Source organism: Nicotiana tomentosiformis, chromosome 1 (genome assembly GCF_000390325.3).
Source record: "Nicotiana tomentosiformis chromosome 1, ASM39032v3, whole genome shotgun sequence".
NCBI lineage: Eukaryota > Viridiplantae > Streptophyta > Magnoliopsida > Solanales > Solanaceae > Nicotiana > Nicotiana tomentosiformis.
In genome coordinates this window covers 111,343,417-111,360,663 of record NC_090812.1, presented here as the reverse complement: position 1 = coordinate 111,360,663, position 17,247 = coordinate 111,343,417, and the positions used below count along the sequence as shown (strand labels likewise).

The 17,247-nt window shown below is 41.8% G+C and overlaps 1 protein-coding gene across 2 annotated transcripts; it reads right to left on the bottom strand.

Moving 5' to 3' along the window:
- Window positions 1-415: 415 nt before the first annotated feature.
- LOC104118327 (protein FLUORESCENT IN BLUE LIGHT, chloroplastic-like) lies at window positions 416-5,611 on the bottom strand. 2 transcript variants are annotated; one of them, XM_018778313.3, is made up of 4 exons: window positions 5,314-5,611; window positions 4,179-4,332; window positions 1,559-1,879; window positions 416-904 (listed from the first exon to the last, which is right to left on the bottom strand). In XM_018778313.3, the coding sequence occupies exons 1-4, from the start codon at window positions 5,461-5,463 to the stop codon at window positions 702-704; spliced, it is 828 nt and encodes a 275-aa protein (XP_018633829.1). In that variant the 5' UTR covers window positions 5,464-5,611; the 3' UTR covers window positions 416-701. The 2 variants fall into 2 exon arrangements, with proteins under 2 accessions (XP_018633829.1, XP_009627848.1); XM_009629553.4 differs by having other exon boundaries at window positions 4,179-4,344; window positions 5,314-5,608.
- Between the last annotated feature and the right edge of the window lie 11,636 nt (window positions 5,612-17,247).

Sequence of the window (17,247 nt, the reverse complement as noted above, 5' to 3'; positions counted from 1 at the left end):
ATAGTTTATCACCACTTGATGAAACTGCTATTGCGTGTTGTCGGGCAACCTCGGTAGAGACAGCAAGAAGGGAAAAAAATTATGAAATTGGAACTGCAAACATGTGGGATTTCAGCAAATATTTGGCTCTTTAAATTCCTGGTATTCGAATTGGTCGAGAAAGGAAGTTGTGTACACAAACTCAGGCATGAATTAGGAATATACGCATGTTGGCCTTTAACTTTGACAATTCTCCAATCAGATAAGAATCTGCCAATTACGCCTTTTTTTTATTATCATCTTTGTTTAATTAGAGGCTTATAAGTACTTTAAGAATCGGCATAGTGCAGTAGTCTGCTGACCGATATATACATGTTAATAATGTACTGCTATAAAACAATCAAAAGGAAGTGTGATATCCTCTGTTTTCGCCCGATTCCAAAAGGTAACCATGCTACTTATTAACTCATGCTAATATTCTCTAAAGATCATTTGATTGCCTCATTCCAATTTTCACATGCAAATTGAGCTGACAAAATTCCGGTGTGTTGAGACCCTCCGCACGAGAAGAGACAAAAAATAGAACAGAAGAAACCAGTGAATAGTGTATGCAAGATTGAAATATACCAAGACAAAAGGCCTAACCTCTAAAGATCCTACTCTAAATGCATCAACATGAAGAAATTTCGGCAAGATTTCTGCAAGTCTTTCCGGTGGATGGCTTAATCACTCTGTAGCCGTGCAATATATTGGTCATAGTATTTTGCAGCCCGTTCCATATCTCCAAGCTCGGTATAACAATCAGCTATTGCTCCATAAGCTTCCGTGCTCCCGGAATCCTCTCCATTTCTGGATGAGATATCAAGAACCATAGAGTGGTATTCAATGGCTTCCTTGTACTTGCCCTGCCTTTGTAATGATGCACCTGAGAAAGAGATAAAAGCTTTGAGGGTCATTACATCATGACACGCACATACAAGAGAGAGAAACAGCAACAGTTTGTATGTCAATAAAGTTTCACTTTGTAATCTATCTGCTACAAGGGCCAAGATTTACCAAAGAGTCTTATTTTTTATAATGTAATGAATAGATTTTTACCAAAGTCTCTAAATCCAACTTCTAGCAGGATTTTACATTTTCTTCAGCAGATTAAAAACAAAATAAGCCAAAAAAGCAACACGACACCCGTGATGCCAAGAAAATAGGAATAAAAAAACAAGAGAACATTTCCGGGGAACATATTCATTACATTGTTTGGACTTCGACAAGAAACCATATCAATCATTTCTAGAAAATTATAGCTAGATCAAAGAAGACACAAAAGAAACATGCATGTTTAATTCCAGTCCATCATACAGCCTGAAATAGGATATGCTGTCTACATTACACCTCTTGGGGTGCGACCCTTCCCGGACCCTGCATGAATGCGGTATGCTTTATGCTCCGGGCAGCCATTTTTTTTTATACAGCCTGTAACTGATGAAATTTCAATTCAACATAACTGTACCAGTCCTTTGCTACCTAGCAAAGTTCCCGTAAGAAAACATAAGGCTAAACTGAACAAGGAGATCTCACATACCTAATCCTCTTGCTGCCTTCTTTTCCTCTATAGGATCATTTACATTCTGTGCAAGCTCAAGAGCTGTTTTAAACTCCCCAAATGCCTTTTCCGGGGCTTGATTTCTCAGAAAATTCTTTCCATTTTTCAAGTGATAAATTAATTCCTCCTTTCTTGGATCAATAATCACTTCACTTTCTGCAATCCTGGCACCAACAGGAGCATAACTTAAGCTAGGTGCATAGGACTCTATTTTGGCTTGCCTTCTTAGCGCCTCATTGATCTGGCGGAGCTGCTCATTCAACCGCTGCAGTTCCGCTTTTCTCTGACGTGCAACTAGTCCTGAAAGTACAATTAAAATGTGTACACACACGTCCTTGTGGTCAAAAGGTGGGGAAAAAATAAAATAAAACCAAGGAAAGCAATGATCCAACATTGAAAGGATCACTATACAGTTAAGAGAGATGAGAAAGAAGACTAGATTAGATAGGTTTATTGTAGTGAAGACATTTTGAGAACTAGATCTCATTAATCCCTACATCAACTCCCCCGTTTCACATAAACACATTATGCTGTTATATTCAGAACTGACTCAAAGCTGAAAGGTTTTTTCAACAAACAACCATTTCAAATTTCCGTACTTTCTGCCAACCAAAAATGGAAAAACAATGAGGAATTCCTTAGACACTGAGCACAACCCACGCCATTTCCACTATTTTCTCTCAGCCTGCTTAAAGCACCTCTCTGAAATCTGAATAGGCATTTTTTGGATAAGTTATTGAATTGTCCCAAAGACAATGGACTAAGGAATGCAACGGACACAGATAGAGCAAAATGGATATTGAGGATCCAGATACCGACCTCAATAGGTGGGATTGAGGCATAGTTCTTGTTGATAAGTTCTTGAATAGGCCATATTGGGAATTCTACATAGTATAGCCATCCCCAAAAATAATAAATGACAAATATATAATTTTATATAATAACAACAATAAGAATAACAACAAACCCAGTGTGATCTCACAAGCGGGTCTGGAGGGTAGGGTGTACGCAGACCTTACCCTACCTTGGTGTGGTAGAGAGGTTGTTTCCAATAGACCCTCGGCTCAAGAAAAGCATTTTCAAAACAGGCTTGAGAAATACAAGAGTAAAAGAGCTATGATGAAAATACAAAAAAAAAAAAAAAAAAAGTATTGACAACAAAATAGTAAAGATAACCAAAGTAAAGAAAATAACAGTAGTAATGAAATTGAAGAATAAGATTATAATAAAATAATAATAATAATAGTGACAAGGAGAATAGGGAGCAGATAAGGTGATCTAAACTAGATCCATGTTCTCCCACAAAAAAGAGAGGAATCGCTCAACTACCTACTAACCTTCTAGCCTAATCCTCGACCTTCATGGTCTTTTATCTCATATCCTCGGTGAGCTGAAAATGTATCATGTCCTGTCTAATCACTTCTTCCCAATTCTTCCTCAATCTATCTCTACCTCTCCTTAAACCTATCACTGCCAACCTCTAACATCTTCTCACTGGGGCATTTGTGCTCCTCTTCTTTACATGCCCGAACTATCTCAATCTCGCTTCTCGCATCTTGTCCACCACGGAGGCCACTCCCATCTTACCCTGTATATCTTCGTTCCTAATCTTATCTCTCCTAGTATGCCCATACATCCATCTAAGTATCCTCATTTCCGTTACTGACATCTTCTGAACATGTGAGTTCTTGATTGGTCAACATTCTGCCCCATACAACATAGTTGGTCTAACAACAACTCTATATAACTTAACTTTAAGTTTTGGTGGCGCATTCTTATCACATAAGACACCGGATGTGAGCCTCCATTTCATCCACCCTGCTCCAATACGATGTATGACATCATCGTCGATCTCTCTGGATTATTCACCTAAGATACTTGAAGCTTCCTCTCTTGGGGATGACTTGTGTACTAATCCTCACTTCCTCATCCGCCTCATTAATGTATAATACATATATAATGTACATACTTTATATATGATAAGTATATATTTTTTTGTATATTTAGCTAGCGGTAGTAATTATTTTTGGCGAGCGGTTAAACGTGTTAAAAGCCCTTCTTATAGCTTATGGAATCTGTAATATACTGTTGTTGGCCATTGTCACGAACAGACATAGGGAATTCTGATTGCAGTTGTAAACCCCATGCATTAAATAAGATTTTCATCAAGTGTTTTGGCGGAGGAACTGCTGAATGAAGTGGTCTCGTTAATCCTGGACTCTACACTGGCCTCAATGTACTTAATGCATCAAAAAGCCTTTTAACTTCTTTTCATTGAATTCAAATTCTGTCTCAATGTGCATGTAATAAAGTCAAGCCTTGTGAAGAAGTACAGGAATGCGAGAGAGACACAACTGGTCTCATGATCTCATGCACGTTGCTTGCTTGTGCAATCTCTTTAATGCCTCGATTAATAAGAGTAGTTTCTGCATAATATGGGAGCTAATGTTGATGTGCTGTTTATGTTCATGCTCTATGGTTAACTTGGGGTCTATGATTTAGAGTTACATCTATCCACAATGACTTTCTGTCCTTTCAAAGTTAAAATCCCCCAACTATGCAATAAAACAATGGCAGTGACAAACTTAAAGTACCTTACCTCCCACAGTGGCTCCAACGAGGGCAACAAACAGCAATAATGGCATATTGAAGACGGAAGAAGTATCAGCTTCACATGTTTGAGCCAGGGCTTCCAAAGGTGAAGTCATCACCAATGCATTAGTCACGATTAATGTTGCTGCAGGGTATCTGAAGTGCAAAATTTCCTGCATGTGTATAACAATTGAAATTGAATAAGAAAAGGTAACTAATAAATTTATTCAGCTAGTAGCTTTTTGCTATAATTACTAATTGAATACCTTGCATTTTCCACTAGAATAACATGAGTTTTTATCAACTCAAACATAGAATAGAACAGAGCAAGCGGAAGGAATATGTACATAGCTAACGAATGGCTTAGAGAAATGGGTAATAAAATGAAGTCAGACTGTCAGTCTACGACATGTCTTCCCCAGATTTCATGATTTTGCAGTGGAGTTTAGGTAGTGCCAAGCAACATGGATAAGCTTTTAATAGAGAGTATCCTATAAACACCTTCTGACATTTTCGCTTTATTTCCAGTGAGGTCAATACTACAGCAATATGAATCTTCACCAACTAAATTTGAAAACATTGCATACTTCCATCACCTCACAGAAGTTGTGATATTATTTTGAGAAATTAATCACTTTGACAATAACTACAATCAATCTGTTGCAGACTCCTCTGAGAATAATTCACATAAGAAAACCGTTCTTTCAATGCCGTTCTTTCAATGGTATCAAAGCATTTTTGCATTGCAAAGTAGCATGATTACACTTTTACATATGCTTTGAACACAATGAAATTTTTCTACGTTTCTCTTTGTATCTTCTTTTAATAACAAATTATAGATCAAGGCCTTTCTTCTGTTCTTTTCTTCTTTTTAAAACATATCCTACACGGATTTAGTCAAAATTTAGAAGTTTCTCTAAAATATGTTAAATATGAAGTGAATTATTCACTTCCTCCAGTAGAAAATTTCATTAAACCTACTGTAATTGTAAAAAGCAGATTTTCGACATTCCCAAAAAAGGCCAAGACTAAAGCATTGCTTAACAATAGAAACCAACAAAAGAAGCAATTTTGCAATAGACCCACGAATTAAAAGCTTGAAATAAGTAAACCCAAAATCCTAAAAGTGGAAATTCAGTCACCTTGAAATCAATGTGAATGCATTTTGAAGCTTTCTTGATATGTTTCTTACTGAGCTGCCCAGACTCGAAGATGCATTTGAGAGGACCAGCTTTGGGTAAGTGAGGGGAAGGATTCTGTGAAAGAAGCCATTGCTTCAACATCATCGTCATCTTCTTACAGAGTTGCTTCAGTTTCTGATGATTTTTCTTTCGTGTGTGATAATTGGGCTGTGTGGATAAGATTGCCGTTTTCTTTTTACTTTTGCGGATAATAAAATGGTACAGTTAACCAAGTATTTAGCAGCAAATGTCAACTTAATTAACAGTTGTTCAAGCTTAATTCGAGTATGTGATGTTTACTTCTTCTCCACTCTATCTTAAGACGTTGGATTTGTTTAACCAAAAAAAAAAATTGGATTTTGCCCCCATCTATATCAGCTGCTAGATAAACATTTTTTTAAAGAAAAAAGATCATTTTCTTTTGTTTTAAATTAATCTGCTTTGTGGTTGAGGGGTATGACACAAATCCTTAACATGAGTGTATTAATAACTAAAAAGTGAAAATATAAAGGAGGACGACGTAATACTTTATCTAGCTCTGATTTTTACCCCTCCCTTAATGGAGGCATTTTTTAAAATTTGCATATTATTTTCTTATATTTTTATGATTTACATCCTAACTTATTCTTTTTTAGGCAATACTTGAAAATAGTTCAAGTTATGAGGAACAAAACAGAAAATGTATACATTAATAAGAAAGAGGGGTGGGTGTATGGGCGAAAAACTTCATGTTATATGTTGACCAGATCAGCGGTTATAAAGCCTTCGAAGGCTTCGACGTGATGGCGATATGACATGTCAATCTCATTTCAAAAGGTTGACGTCATGTAAAGAAAGCAGATCATCGTCATCAAGGTCGAGGTGGCTCAATAAAAGACGAGGACGAAGACGAGCATCCATCATCGGCGTGCATTAACGACTAGTCTAAGGATTTATATTCCCCAAAGAATATTCCAGTGCATATTCCTCTCTGTTGTACTATCTACGGTTTTGTGGCCCGTGTACCCATAGGAAGAGATGCAGTTCTAGAAAGGGGATTGGACACTTTTGTAAAGAACAATATTAACATTCTCTAAAGATTCTCTCTCTTGAATAAGAATATTCAAGTGCTTATCATTATCCATCATTGTCAGAGGAATCAGTAAAAATATCTCACCCATTTCGGGTGAACCTTGGTCCATTATTTACTTAAATGTCGTTTATTGTCATTTATTGTTATCCTTTACATTCTTGAATCATTTATTGCTCCATTATTACTCCAAGATATTATTAACTAATAACACATGTTCGGTATTTTTCATAAACGCACTAGATATGTCATTTGGATATTAATATTGACTAGATTAACTCTAATTGTATAAAAACTTAGATCTAAAATTTGGGTCATATAGTTTGGCGCCGTCTATGGGGAAGCCTTAGTCAATTTTTAGTTTTCATTCAGATCTATAACTCGCGTGATTTGCTAACCTAATGTGCTGTAAAGCTATCCTTTCTCTTTGTGTATACAAAGACTCCATGGCAGGTAACCAAGAAAACAAAACAAAAGCGACGGACAATGTCCCAACCTTATGAGTGCCATCGACGAAGAGTATGACACCTAAGATGAGGAGGTGAGCCCCATGGCATCCCCCAAATTAGGGAAGTCGCCTACACCCTTCTGCAACACAACCAAACCAAAGGGAAAATGGGGCTTCTACGTCTACGGGAGATGGAGCACCACCCGCTATGAAAAAGCCCATCGAAGTATGGTTAACTAACACTCTGGTCAGCGTGATGAGCAAACTAGCCCCATGCACAACCACAGAAACTACGAAGATCCACGCAGCACAGCACAAGAACGAATGAGACGACCAACCAAACTCTCCTACTTCAGGTAACACTCATATAATTGTTGACAATGCAGGAGACAACGTCCTCGCCACCGTGTTGAAATGAATGGAGGAAATAGAAAACGAGATCAAGGAACTCAAAGAAAAAATGAAGGATCACCAGGAACGGGTAGACAAAATACCAGGTGCCCCAAAATGTTTACCAAAAAGAGACGCCGACAGGTTCGTGGAGCAGCCATATAGGGAAGAAGCGGCTCCTTATGCCATACCAAAACTTTCAAGATGCATCTGTATCTCTGAATCTATGATGGAACTACAAATCCCGAGGATCATGTAACTCACTATGTCACCGTCGTAAAAGGCAACGACCTCACCAAAGAGCAGGTGTCCTGCATCTTGCTGAAAATTTTTGGCGAAACCCTCACATGAAGGGCGTTGATGTGGTATTCACAGTTGCCAGCCTATTCCATAGAAACATTCGAAGAGATAGCTCACAAGTTCGTAACAGCGCATGCCGGGCCAAGAAAGCTTAAACTAGGGTGAATGGCATCTTCGCCATCAAGCAATCCCTAGGGGAGGGACTTCTTCGCCCGATTCAACAGGGTGAGGATGACCTTACCAAACATCTCTGAAGGAATGGTCGTGGCAGCCTTTCAAAATGGGTTGTGCAAAGAAGGCTTGAAGGCGACCAGAAAGTTATTGAGCCGATTAATAAAGTACCCACCAGCCACTTGGGACGAGATTTACAATGCCTACTGTGCCGAGGTCAGGGCAGATAATGAAGACCTTAACGAGGCCAACCCGATGACTCATCTCGGTACAATTCGAACCCAGAAAGGAACGCAAGGATAATGCGAGGAGAGACCCTCTAGTACCGCGGCCAGGAAGAGTTCGGCATAAACCATACGTCAGGGCACTCGTTCCCAACTTTCGCCGCGAAGACGACCCCTCTAGGCCGAGATCAGACTTTGACAGGAATTATCGAGGTATGCCCCCTACTATCTGCTCATAAGTTTTGTGTGTCACCTACAGAGGTGGTTTACGCACTTGAGCAGCTCGAAACAAAGGTAAAGTGGTCACCAAAGATGAGGTCTGACCCAAGCACCAAGAAGTCTGACGCCTTCTGCGAGTTCCACCAAGAACGTGGATACAAAATGGAAGATTGCCACGCCCTGAGGTTAGAAGTAGCGAACTTGCTGCAGCAAGGACATCTCAAAGAATTACTCAGCGACAAAGGCAGGAACACCTTGGCAAGGGGTCGAGAAAGCCCAGGCTCACCAAAGCCACATTCGCCTGCTGGCACCATCAACATGATCATTGATGGCAGCGATGATGCCTCCATCAACGACATCAAATTCACCACCACTCACAAACTCAAGAGATCAATCACCCACGAACAGTATGATGGTATCGAAGTAAGTATCATCTTTGACGAGTTAGATGCCAACAGTTTGACTTTCCCTCATAATGATGCACTTGATTACTTTATGAATTCTTGATATTGATGTTAGGAAAATTATGGTAGACGACGGAAGCAGAGCATGCATCATCCATCCTCGAACATATGCGATTTGAGTATAAGATAGTGATCGTAACATTACACTAACCAGTTTTAACAATGCAGATGAACGGACTTCGGGTGAGATCACACTCCCCGTCCTCGCCGATGGGGTGACACTGGAGACCATATTCCATATCATAGATTAGGACACCACATACAATGTCGTCGTAGGACGACAATGGATACATCCCATGAGGGCAGTCCCCTCTAGCTTGTACCAAGTAATAAATTCCCGACCCCCTGGGAATATTCACCATATGAGGGGAACAACGCATATCCCGAGAATGCTATCGGATCGCCTTGAACGGCACAACAATCCAACAAAAGAAAGAAAAGGAAAAAGAAGCATAGCAATCAACATGATCGAGGTCTTTGCATGTCACATCCAAAGATAACATTACGGACCCAGAAGTGGTCGAAGCTTCAGGATCGACCATAAAGGACCTCGATCTCGTCTAACTAGACCACAATGACCCCAGCTAAAAGGCCTATATCGGTTGCAAACTCCAAAACCCTGGTAAATTTAGTCAATTCTTAATAACTAATGCAGATTTGTTTGCCTTTAGCCACGCAAATGTGCCCGGATTCCCCAAAGAGATAGCCACGCACAAGCTAAATGTCGACCCCTACTATCCCTCAGTAAGGCAGGTCCGACGAAAGTTCAATCCCACCATCAACGAAGTCGTCCATGAGGAGGTAGAAAATCTATTAGCTAATGGCTCTACTAGGGAGTCGAAGTATCCCAAGTTGATTGCTAACCAGGTAATGGTAAAAAAGAATAATAGGAATTGGAGGATGTGTATGGACTTCATCGATCTAAACAAAGCCTGCTCAAAGGATTCATTCTCGTTGCCACATATCGACCAGCTCATCGACGCGATAACGGGAAATGAGTTGCTAAGTTTTCTGGGCGCCTACTCAGGCTACAATCAGATACTCATGGAGAAAGATGACCAAGAGAAAACTAATATCACGACCCAATTTCCCCTATAGGTAGTGATGGCGCCCAACGTCGCCGCTAGGCAAGCCAATAATGAACTAGTCATGTATTTGTTCCTTTTTAATAATTTCAAAGTAGTTGATTTTTATTATTAAGTAAATGAATAACGAGAAAATTATAGTAAGGTAAAGCATAAACTAATGAGAGAGTAAATACTCAAACCATAAAGTGTCTACTAGAATATTCCCAAACCCGGTATTACAGGTGTATGAGAAACTAGTAGAATATACAAAACACATATGCTACTGTCTGAAATAAGATAGACAGGAAGTAAATACAAAAGAGAGACTGCAGGTGCTGTAGAACGGAGTCAGAGAGCAGCTCACCACTATGCCTCGGGGTATCGGGGGTGCGCGCCTGAATGACTGCCAGATGCACCTGTCTCAGATCCTGCACGATTAGTGTAGAAGTATAGCGTGAGTACATAAACAACATGTACCCAATAAGTATCCAGTCTAACCTCGAAGAAGTAGTGATGAGGGGACGACATCAACACTTACTATGGCCCAATAAATAAAATATGGAAATTCTAAATAGACATGGAATACATCGATAATAATAATATCATAATAACAAACAGTAAATAAGTGATTCTTTAACTAAAAGTCAATTTAAAATCTCCACCGACACATACTATCTTCAAGAATTACGGGCCATCAAGTAAATTATAATTTCTCAAGTCATAAAAATAATATCAAGTATAATTGGACTCCGAGCATTATCACACACGATTTATGTCGAGGTCGTACGACCCGATCCAGAATAATATATACATTGCCGAGGGTCGACCGGCATGAACCATAGATGCATCTATTATACTACTGAGGCGTTCGACCCGCTCTACAAGAAGAAAAAATACTCTACGAACATCTGATCTAATGATTATCACAAGACTGATACACAAAGAGGCACAATCTCTATCAGCGATCAAGTAACTCGCCAAAACTTAAAGTGAGTGAAGTTTGATCTTTACGAATCCTTTATCAAGTTTCAGTATAATTTAAGCACTTAAATTAACAAGTAGAGTGCAAACAATACAAGTAATTTCATGATAGGGCCCTAAAACTACCCGGACATAAGCATGATTTGTAGCTACGCACGGACTCTCGTCACTTCGTGCGTACGTAGCACCCACAATTAGAAGCAAATAGTCAGTTAAAACACCTAGGGGTAAATTCTTTCTTGCAAGGTTAGGCAAGAGACTTACCTCATCCCAAAGTTCGCCTTCCAGCTCATATATTAACTCTAAAGCCTCAAGTCGGTGCCGAACAATCCAAAACTAGCCAAATATTATATAAATTAATCAATATAGGCAATTTACATGTTAAGAATCTACTCAAAATTCGCGTACTAAACTCACATTAAGTAGTAATTACTTACCTCACAATGATAGGCAAAACACCCCTCTCCAAGAGCTCCTCAATCGACCACTCCAAGTGAAAATGAGATAAAACCCCACCTAAGTCCGATATAAATGCACTTCACTGCCCCAACAATTTTTGCACCTGCGACAAAACAGTCACACCTGCAGCTATGCTTCTGCGAACAAATCATCACAGGTGCGGACCTTGCCCAGGCCAGATATTCACGCTTCTGCGGACAAAGACTCGTTTCTACGGAAAAGTGGGTCGCACCTGCGAACCCAAGCTGGCTGGCATCTTTCCACTTCTGCGATCGCATTCCTCGCACCTGCGAGTTCACAGGTGCTGTATCTTCTCCGCTTCTATGACCACTGGCCAGCCCACACCATGCATCTTCTACAGCCATTGGCTCGCTTCTGCGAGCTCACACCTGCGGCCAATTCTTCGCAGGTGCAAACGCACCAAAACCCCTGTTGTTTCAGCCATTCTTTCCAAGTTTAAACGCGTTTCGAGTAGTTAAGTTAATTCAAACTTATTGGTATGTTTGGACGGGGCCCCTCGGATGCGTAAAACAACATCCAAACTAAGAATCACACCCCAAACCAAATCGAATCAACTTATGAACTTCAAGTTCTTCTAACTTACTCCGAACATGCCGAATCATACTTAAACTACTCAGAATGACACCAAAATTTGCGTGCAACTCATAAATAACCATACAGAACCATTCCTAGGCTCGGAATCCTAAACGGACCTCGATAACACCAAAAACTACTCCAAACCAAACTTAAAGAACTTGAAAACCTTCAATGCGCCAACTTCCAATATTAGGCGCCGAAATGCTCCCGGGTCATCCAAAACCCGATCCGAACATACGCCAAAGTAAAAATCATCATACAAACCTATTGGGACTGTCAAATCCCGGTTTCGAGGTCATTTACTCAAAAAGTTGACTCAAGTTAAACTTAACCATTTTAAGCCATTATTAAGGAACTAAGTGTTCCGATTTTAATCTGAACCCTTCCAAACCCGAACTAACCATCCCCGCAAGTCATAAAACAGTAAAAGCACATATGGGGAGTCTTAATTAGGGGAACGGGGATCTATAAAGCAAAATGATCGGTCGGGTCGTTACATTCTCCACCTCTTAAACAAACGTTCGTCCTCGAACGGGTCTAGAATCATGCCTGGAGTGCTGAATATATCTGGATATCTGCTCCGCATGTCCTTCTCGGTCTCCCAAGTCTCCTATTCGACTGGTTGACCCTTTCACTGAACCTTTATCGCAAAAATCTTCTTAGTTCTCAACTGGCAAACCTGCCTGTCAATAATGGCAATTGGCTCCTCCTCATAACCCAGGCTCTCATCTAGCTGAACCGTGTTATAGTATAACACATACGACCTGTCGGCATGATACTTTCGGAGCATAGATACATGGAAAACTGGATAAACTCCCGATAGACTGGGAGGCAAAGCAAGCTCATAAGCAACCTCCCCAACTCGCCTCAACACCTCAAATGGACCTATAAATCTTAGGCTCAACTTGCCCTTATTTCCGAACCTCATGATTCCCTTCATCGGCGAGACATTCAATAGAACCTTCTCGCCCACCATAAATAATAAATCACGCACCTTCTGATCTACATAACTCTTCTGTCTGGACTGTGCTGTGTGAAGTCTCTCCTGAATCAACTTCACTTTCTCCAAGGCATCCTTCACTAAATCGGTACCATATAACCTATCCTCGCTGGGCTCAAACCATCAGATGGGAGAACGACATCGCCGACCATACAAAGCCTCAAATGGAGCCATCTCAATACTGGACTGATAACTGTTGTTATAAGCAAACTTAGCCAAAGGCAAAAATCGATCTCACTGCCCTCCGAAGTCAATCACACATACTCTGAGCATATCCTCCAAGATCTGAATCGTCCGCTCCGACTGCCCGTTGGTTTGTGGATGAAAGGTTGTGTTGAGCTCTACCCCGGTACCCAACTCGCTCGGTATTGCTCTCCAGAAATGCAAAGTGAATAGAGGGCCTCTATCTGAATTGATGGAAATAGGCACACCATGCAACCGAACAATCTCCTAAATGTAAATATGGGCCAATATCTCTAAATAATACGTAGTCACAACCGGAATAAAGTGTGCCGACTTGGTCAACCTGTCGACAATGACCTAAACTGCATCAAACTTCCTCAAAGTCCGCGGTAACCCAGCTACGAAGTTCATAGTAATGCACTCCCATTTCCACCCAGGTATAACCATCTGCTGAAGCAGGCCACCTAGCCTCTAGTACTCATACTTAACCTACTGGCAATATAGGCATTTCGCTACATACTCAACTATGTCCTTCATCTGCCGCCATCAATAATGATGCATCAAGTCGCGATACATCTTCATAGTACCTGGATGAATAGATTACCAAAAACCGTGTGCCTTCTCTAGAATCTTCTCCCTCAATCCATCAACATTAGGAACACATAGACGACCCTAGAGTCACAGAACACTGCCCTTACCGATAGTAACCTCCTTGGCACCACCCTATAGTACCGTCTCCCTAAGAACCAACAAGTGTGGATCATCATACTGACGAGCCTTGATATGAGTCTTTGCAGCAGTATCCTGATCATAATCTAGATAAGCCAAACAACCCTTCTCGTCCATGTGTCGGGCCTTCAGAAAAGATATAACCCGACTAGATGTATTGACAGATGAACCATTCCATTCCAATCTAGGCAACTCTGGCATCACTAAGGTAACCGTCTTAGCATGACAATCTAGGACAACATAGTACAGAGACAACCAATACATGCCTAGGATGACCTCAAAGTCGGTCATATCAAGCAACAAAAGATCCACTATAGTATCATAACCACAAAAAGTCATGATACAGGACCAGTAAATCCGATCCACAATAACAGAATCGCCCATTGGCGTGGACACATATACAGGAGTACCCAAGGACTCGCAAGGAACACCCAAAAAATGAGCAAATAGAGATGAAACATATGAATACGTAGACCATGGATCAAATAGTACTGAAGCATCCCTACCACAAACAGAAATAGTATTTGTGATCACGACATCTGAAGCTAGTGCATCTGTTATGGCTGGAAAGGCATAGAACCTAGCTGGAGCGCCACCTAACTGGCCTCCACCTCTAGGACATCTCCTATCTACCCGTCGTTCGCCTCTGGGCGGCAGGACAACTGGTGCGATAATCATAGGTTGATGACCCTGATGTACTTCCTTGCCCTGAAGCTTGGGGCAGAATCTTCTCACTTAACCAAGATCCCCGCACTCAAAACAACCTCTCGGTGCGGAAGATGACTGACCCTGAGTATGACTTTGGGGACCTAAACTCCCACTAGAGGAACCCTGAATAGCCGGCAGACGGTATGAGTTCTCTGGAATGGCGCTGAAATAGGGCCGCACTAGAGCACCCCGAGAAGGCAGCGATGTTGGATATGTGGGCCTGCTAGACTGAACCCTCACAAACTGACCTCTGCCCCCAGATGGAGCACAACTGGACCCTCCAGAATGTCGAAACCGCTTGTCCCTCAGCGTCTACTCTCGGCCCTACTGACGAATACACTCGATCCTCCGAGCTATCTCCACAACCTGCTCGTAAAGAGTCCCTATATCAACCTCTCGGACCATAGTGACCTGGATACCATAGTGCAAACCCGCAATAAACTTTCGCACTCTCTCCATCGGTGGGGAGTATCATAAGTGCATGGCGAGAAATCTCAGAGAATCTCGCCTCATAGTCGGTCACAGACATCTGACCCTGTCGGAGCCGCTCGAACTGACCCTGCAACTCTTCCCTATAAGAGGGTAGAATATATCTCTCCAGAAAGAGACGTGTGAACTGGTCCCAAGTAAAGGGAGGAGAACGTGCTGGTCCACTGAGAAGATAGGACTGCCACCATCTACGGGCCCTGCCCTCCAGCTGAAAGGTGGTACATTCCACTCCATGGGACTCCACTATCCTCATATTGTGCAGTTTGTCCCTGCAATGATCAATAAAATCATGTGGGTCCTCATGTCGCTCACCTCTAAAGGTAGGAGGATGTAGCCTGGTCCATATATCCAATAGCTTCTACAGCTCACCGGTCGCGACTGGTCTGGGCTCTGGTATAACCGCTGCAACTAGTTGAGCTCCGCCCATGGGTAGTGCACCTGGGGGTCTAATATACGGTAGTTGCATGCCATGGAGACTGAGCGGTAGGGGTCTGTACTCCCCCTCCTTCCTGAGATGTGGTTGGGTCTACTGGAAATAAATCACCATACGTCGTAGAATCCATGAACTGCATCATACGCCCCATGACCTCCTTGAATCCTGGTGCGGACATGAAATATGTTGGGACCGGCTCCGCTGCTGGCACCTCGCCATGTTCCTCAATAATAGGATCCTCCACTGGATTAACTGGTGGCACAACCGGGGCAACTCTAGGACGCCCTCGTCCTCTAGCACGAGCTGGAGCCCTGCCTTGGCCTCGAGCAACATGGGGAGCAACTCTTCCATGGTCGAGTACATCTCTCGGGTTATCCGAAACCTGATCCAAACATACGCCCAAGTCCAAAATCATCATACGAACCTATTGGGACAGTCAAATTCCGATTTCGAGGTCGTTTATTCAAAATGTTGACTCAAGTCAAACTTAACTATTTTAAGCCATTATCAAGGAACTAAGTGTTCCGGTTTCAACCCGAACACTTCCAAACCCAAACTAACCATCCCCGAAGTCATAAAATAGTAAAAGCACATACAGGGAGTCTTAATTAGGGGAACGAGGATCTAGAAAGCAAAATGACCGGTCGGGTCGTTACAACTACGTTCATCACTCATAGAGGAACATACTGTTATAGGGTCATGCCATTTAGGTTGAAGAATGTGAGGGCTACTTATCAAGGGTGGTCACGAAGATGTTCAAAAACCAGCTCGACAAAACCATTGAGGTATACATCGACAACACTTTGGTCAAATTCGTGAGGACCGAGGATCACGTCGACCATTTAAAGAAATCATTCGAATATTGAGGAAATATAGGATAAAACTGAACCCCGAGAAATGCGCGTTCGGCATAACTTCGAGTAAGTTTTTGGGCTTCCTGGTATCACATCACAGAATCGAGGTCAATCCAGATCAGATTAAGGCCATCAGAGGGATATTAGAACATCTAACCACTAAGAAACAAGTACAGAGGCTGACAGGTCGAATTGTAGCCCTGTCCAGATTCATCTCGAGGTCATCTGATAGGTTCCACAGGTTCTTCAATGTGCTCAAAAAGAATAACGACCTCGAATGGACGCCTGAATGCATACGAGCGCTGAAGGAACTCAAGGAGTTCATGTCATTACCACCATTACTCTCAAATCCCAAGCTCGGGGAGCGTCTCCTCGTCTTCCTCACTATTTTAGAAGTAGCAGTAAGTGTAGTCCTAGTTCGAGAAGACAAATGTACACAATCTCCAATTTATTATATCAACAAAACACTTATCAATGCCGAGACGAGGTATCCTCACCTCGAGAAACTGGCCCTGGCCCTAATCATAGCTTCATGAAAGCTTAGGCCGTACTTCCAGTGCCATCCAATCTCTGTCATTACCAAATTTCCTTTAAGAGGCATATTACACAACCCCGGGCTATTGGGGAGGCTGGCCAAGTTGGCGGTCTAATTAAGTGAGCACAAAATCACTTATCAGCCTTACACAACAATAAAGTCGCAAGTGCTCGCTGACTTAATCACGGACTTCAGTGCCAAAGTGATGCTCGAGGTTGAGAGGGAAGCCACGTAAGCTTCTCACCTGACAGAAGACCTCTGGGTCCTACACATATATGGCACATCCAGTGTTTATGGGTCCAGACTAGGACTCATACTCCAAGTTCCCACCGGTGAAGTCGTTCGCCAATCAATAAGATGACAAATATGAATAACAAGGAGGTCGAGTATGAGGCCGTAATTGCAGGATTGAGACTAGCACTAATATACGGGGCGCTTTTAAAGTTACGCTGTAATTCTAAGCTCGGCGTCAACCAAGTTACTGGGACTTTCCAAATCAAAGAGCAAATGTTTCATAAATACCAGACCGAGATATGAAATTTCTACCCAAATCCGATGAATTCCAGCTTGACTAG

Excerpts from the sequence above, each read along its gene's own strand:
- LOC104118327 (XM_009629553.4), bottom strand. The coding sequence starts at position 5,463 with ATGACGATGATGTTGAAGCAATGGCTTCTTTCACAGAATCCTTCCCCT. Across the intron at positions 4,345-5,313 it reads GCATTCACATTGATTTCAAG|GAAATTTTGCACTTCAGATA; the intron begins GTGACTGAATTT and ends ATACACATGCAG. Across the intron at positions 905-1,558 it reads GAAGGCAGCAAGAGGATTAG|GTGCATCATTACAAAGGCAG; the intron begins GTATGTGAGATC and ends TCTCTTTCTCAG.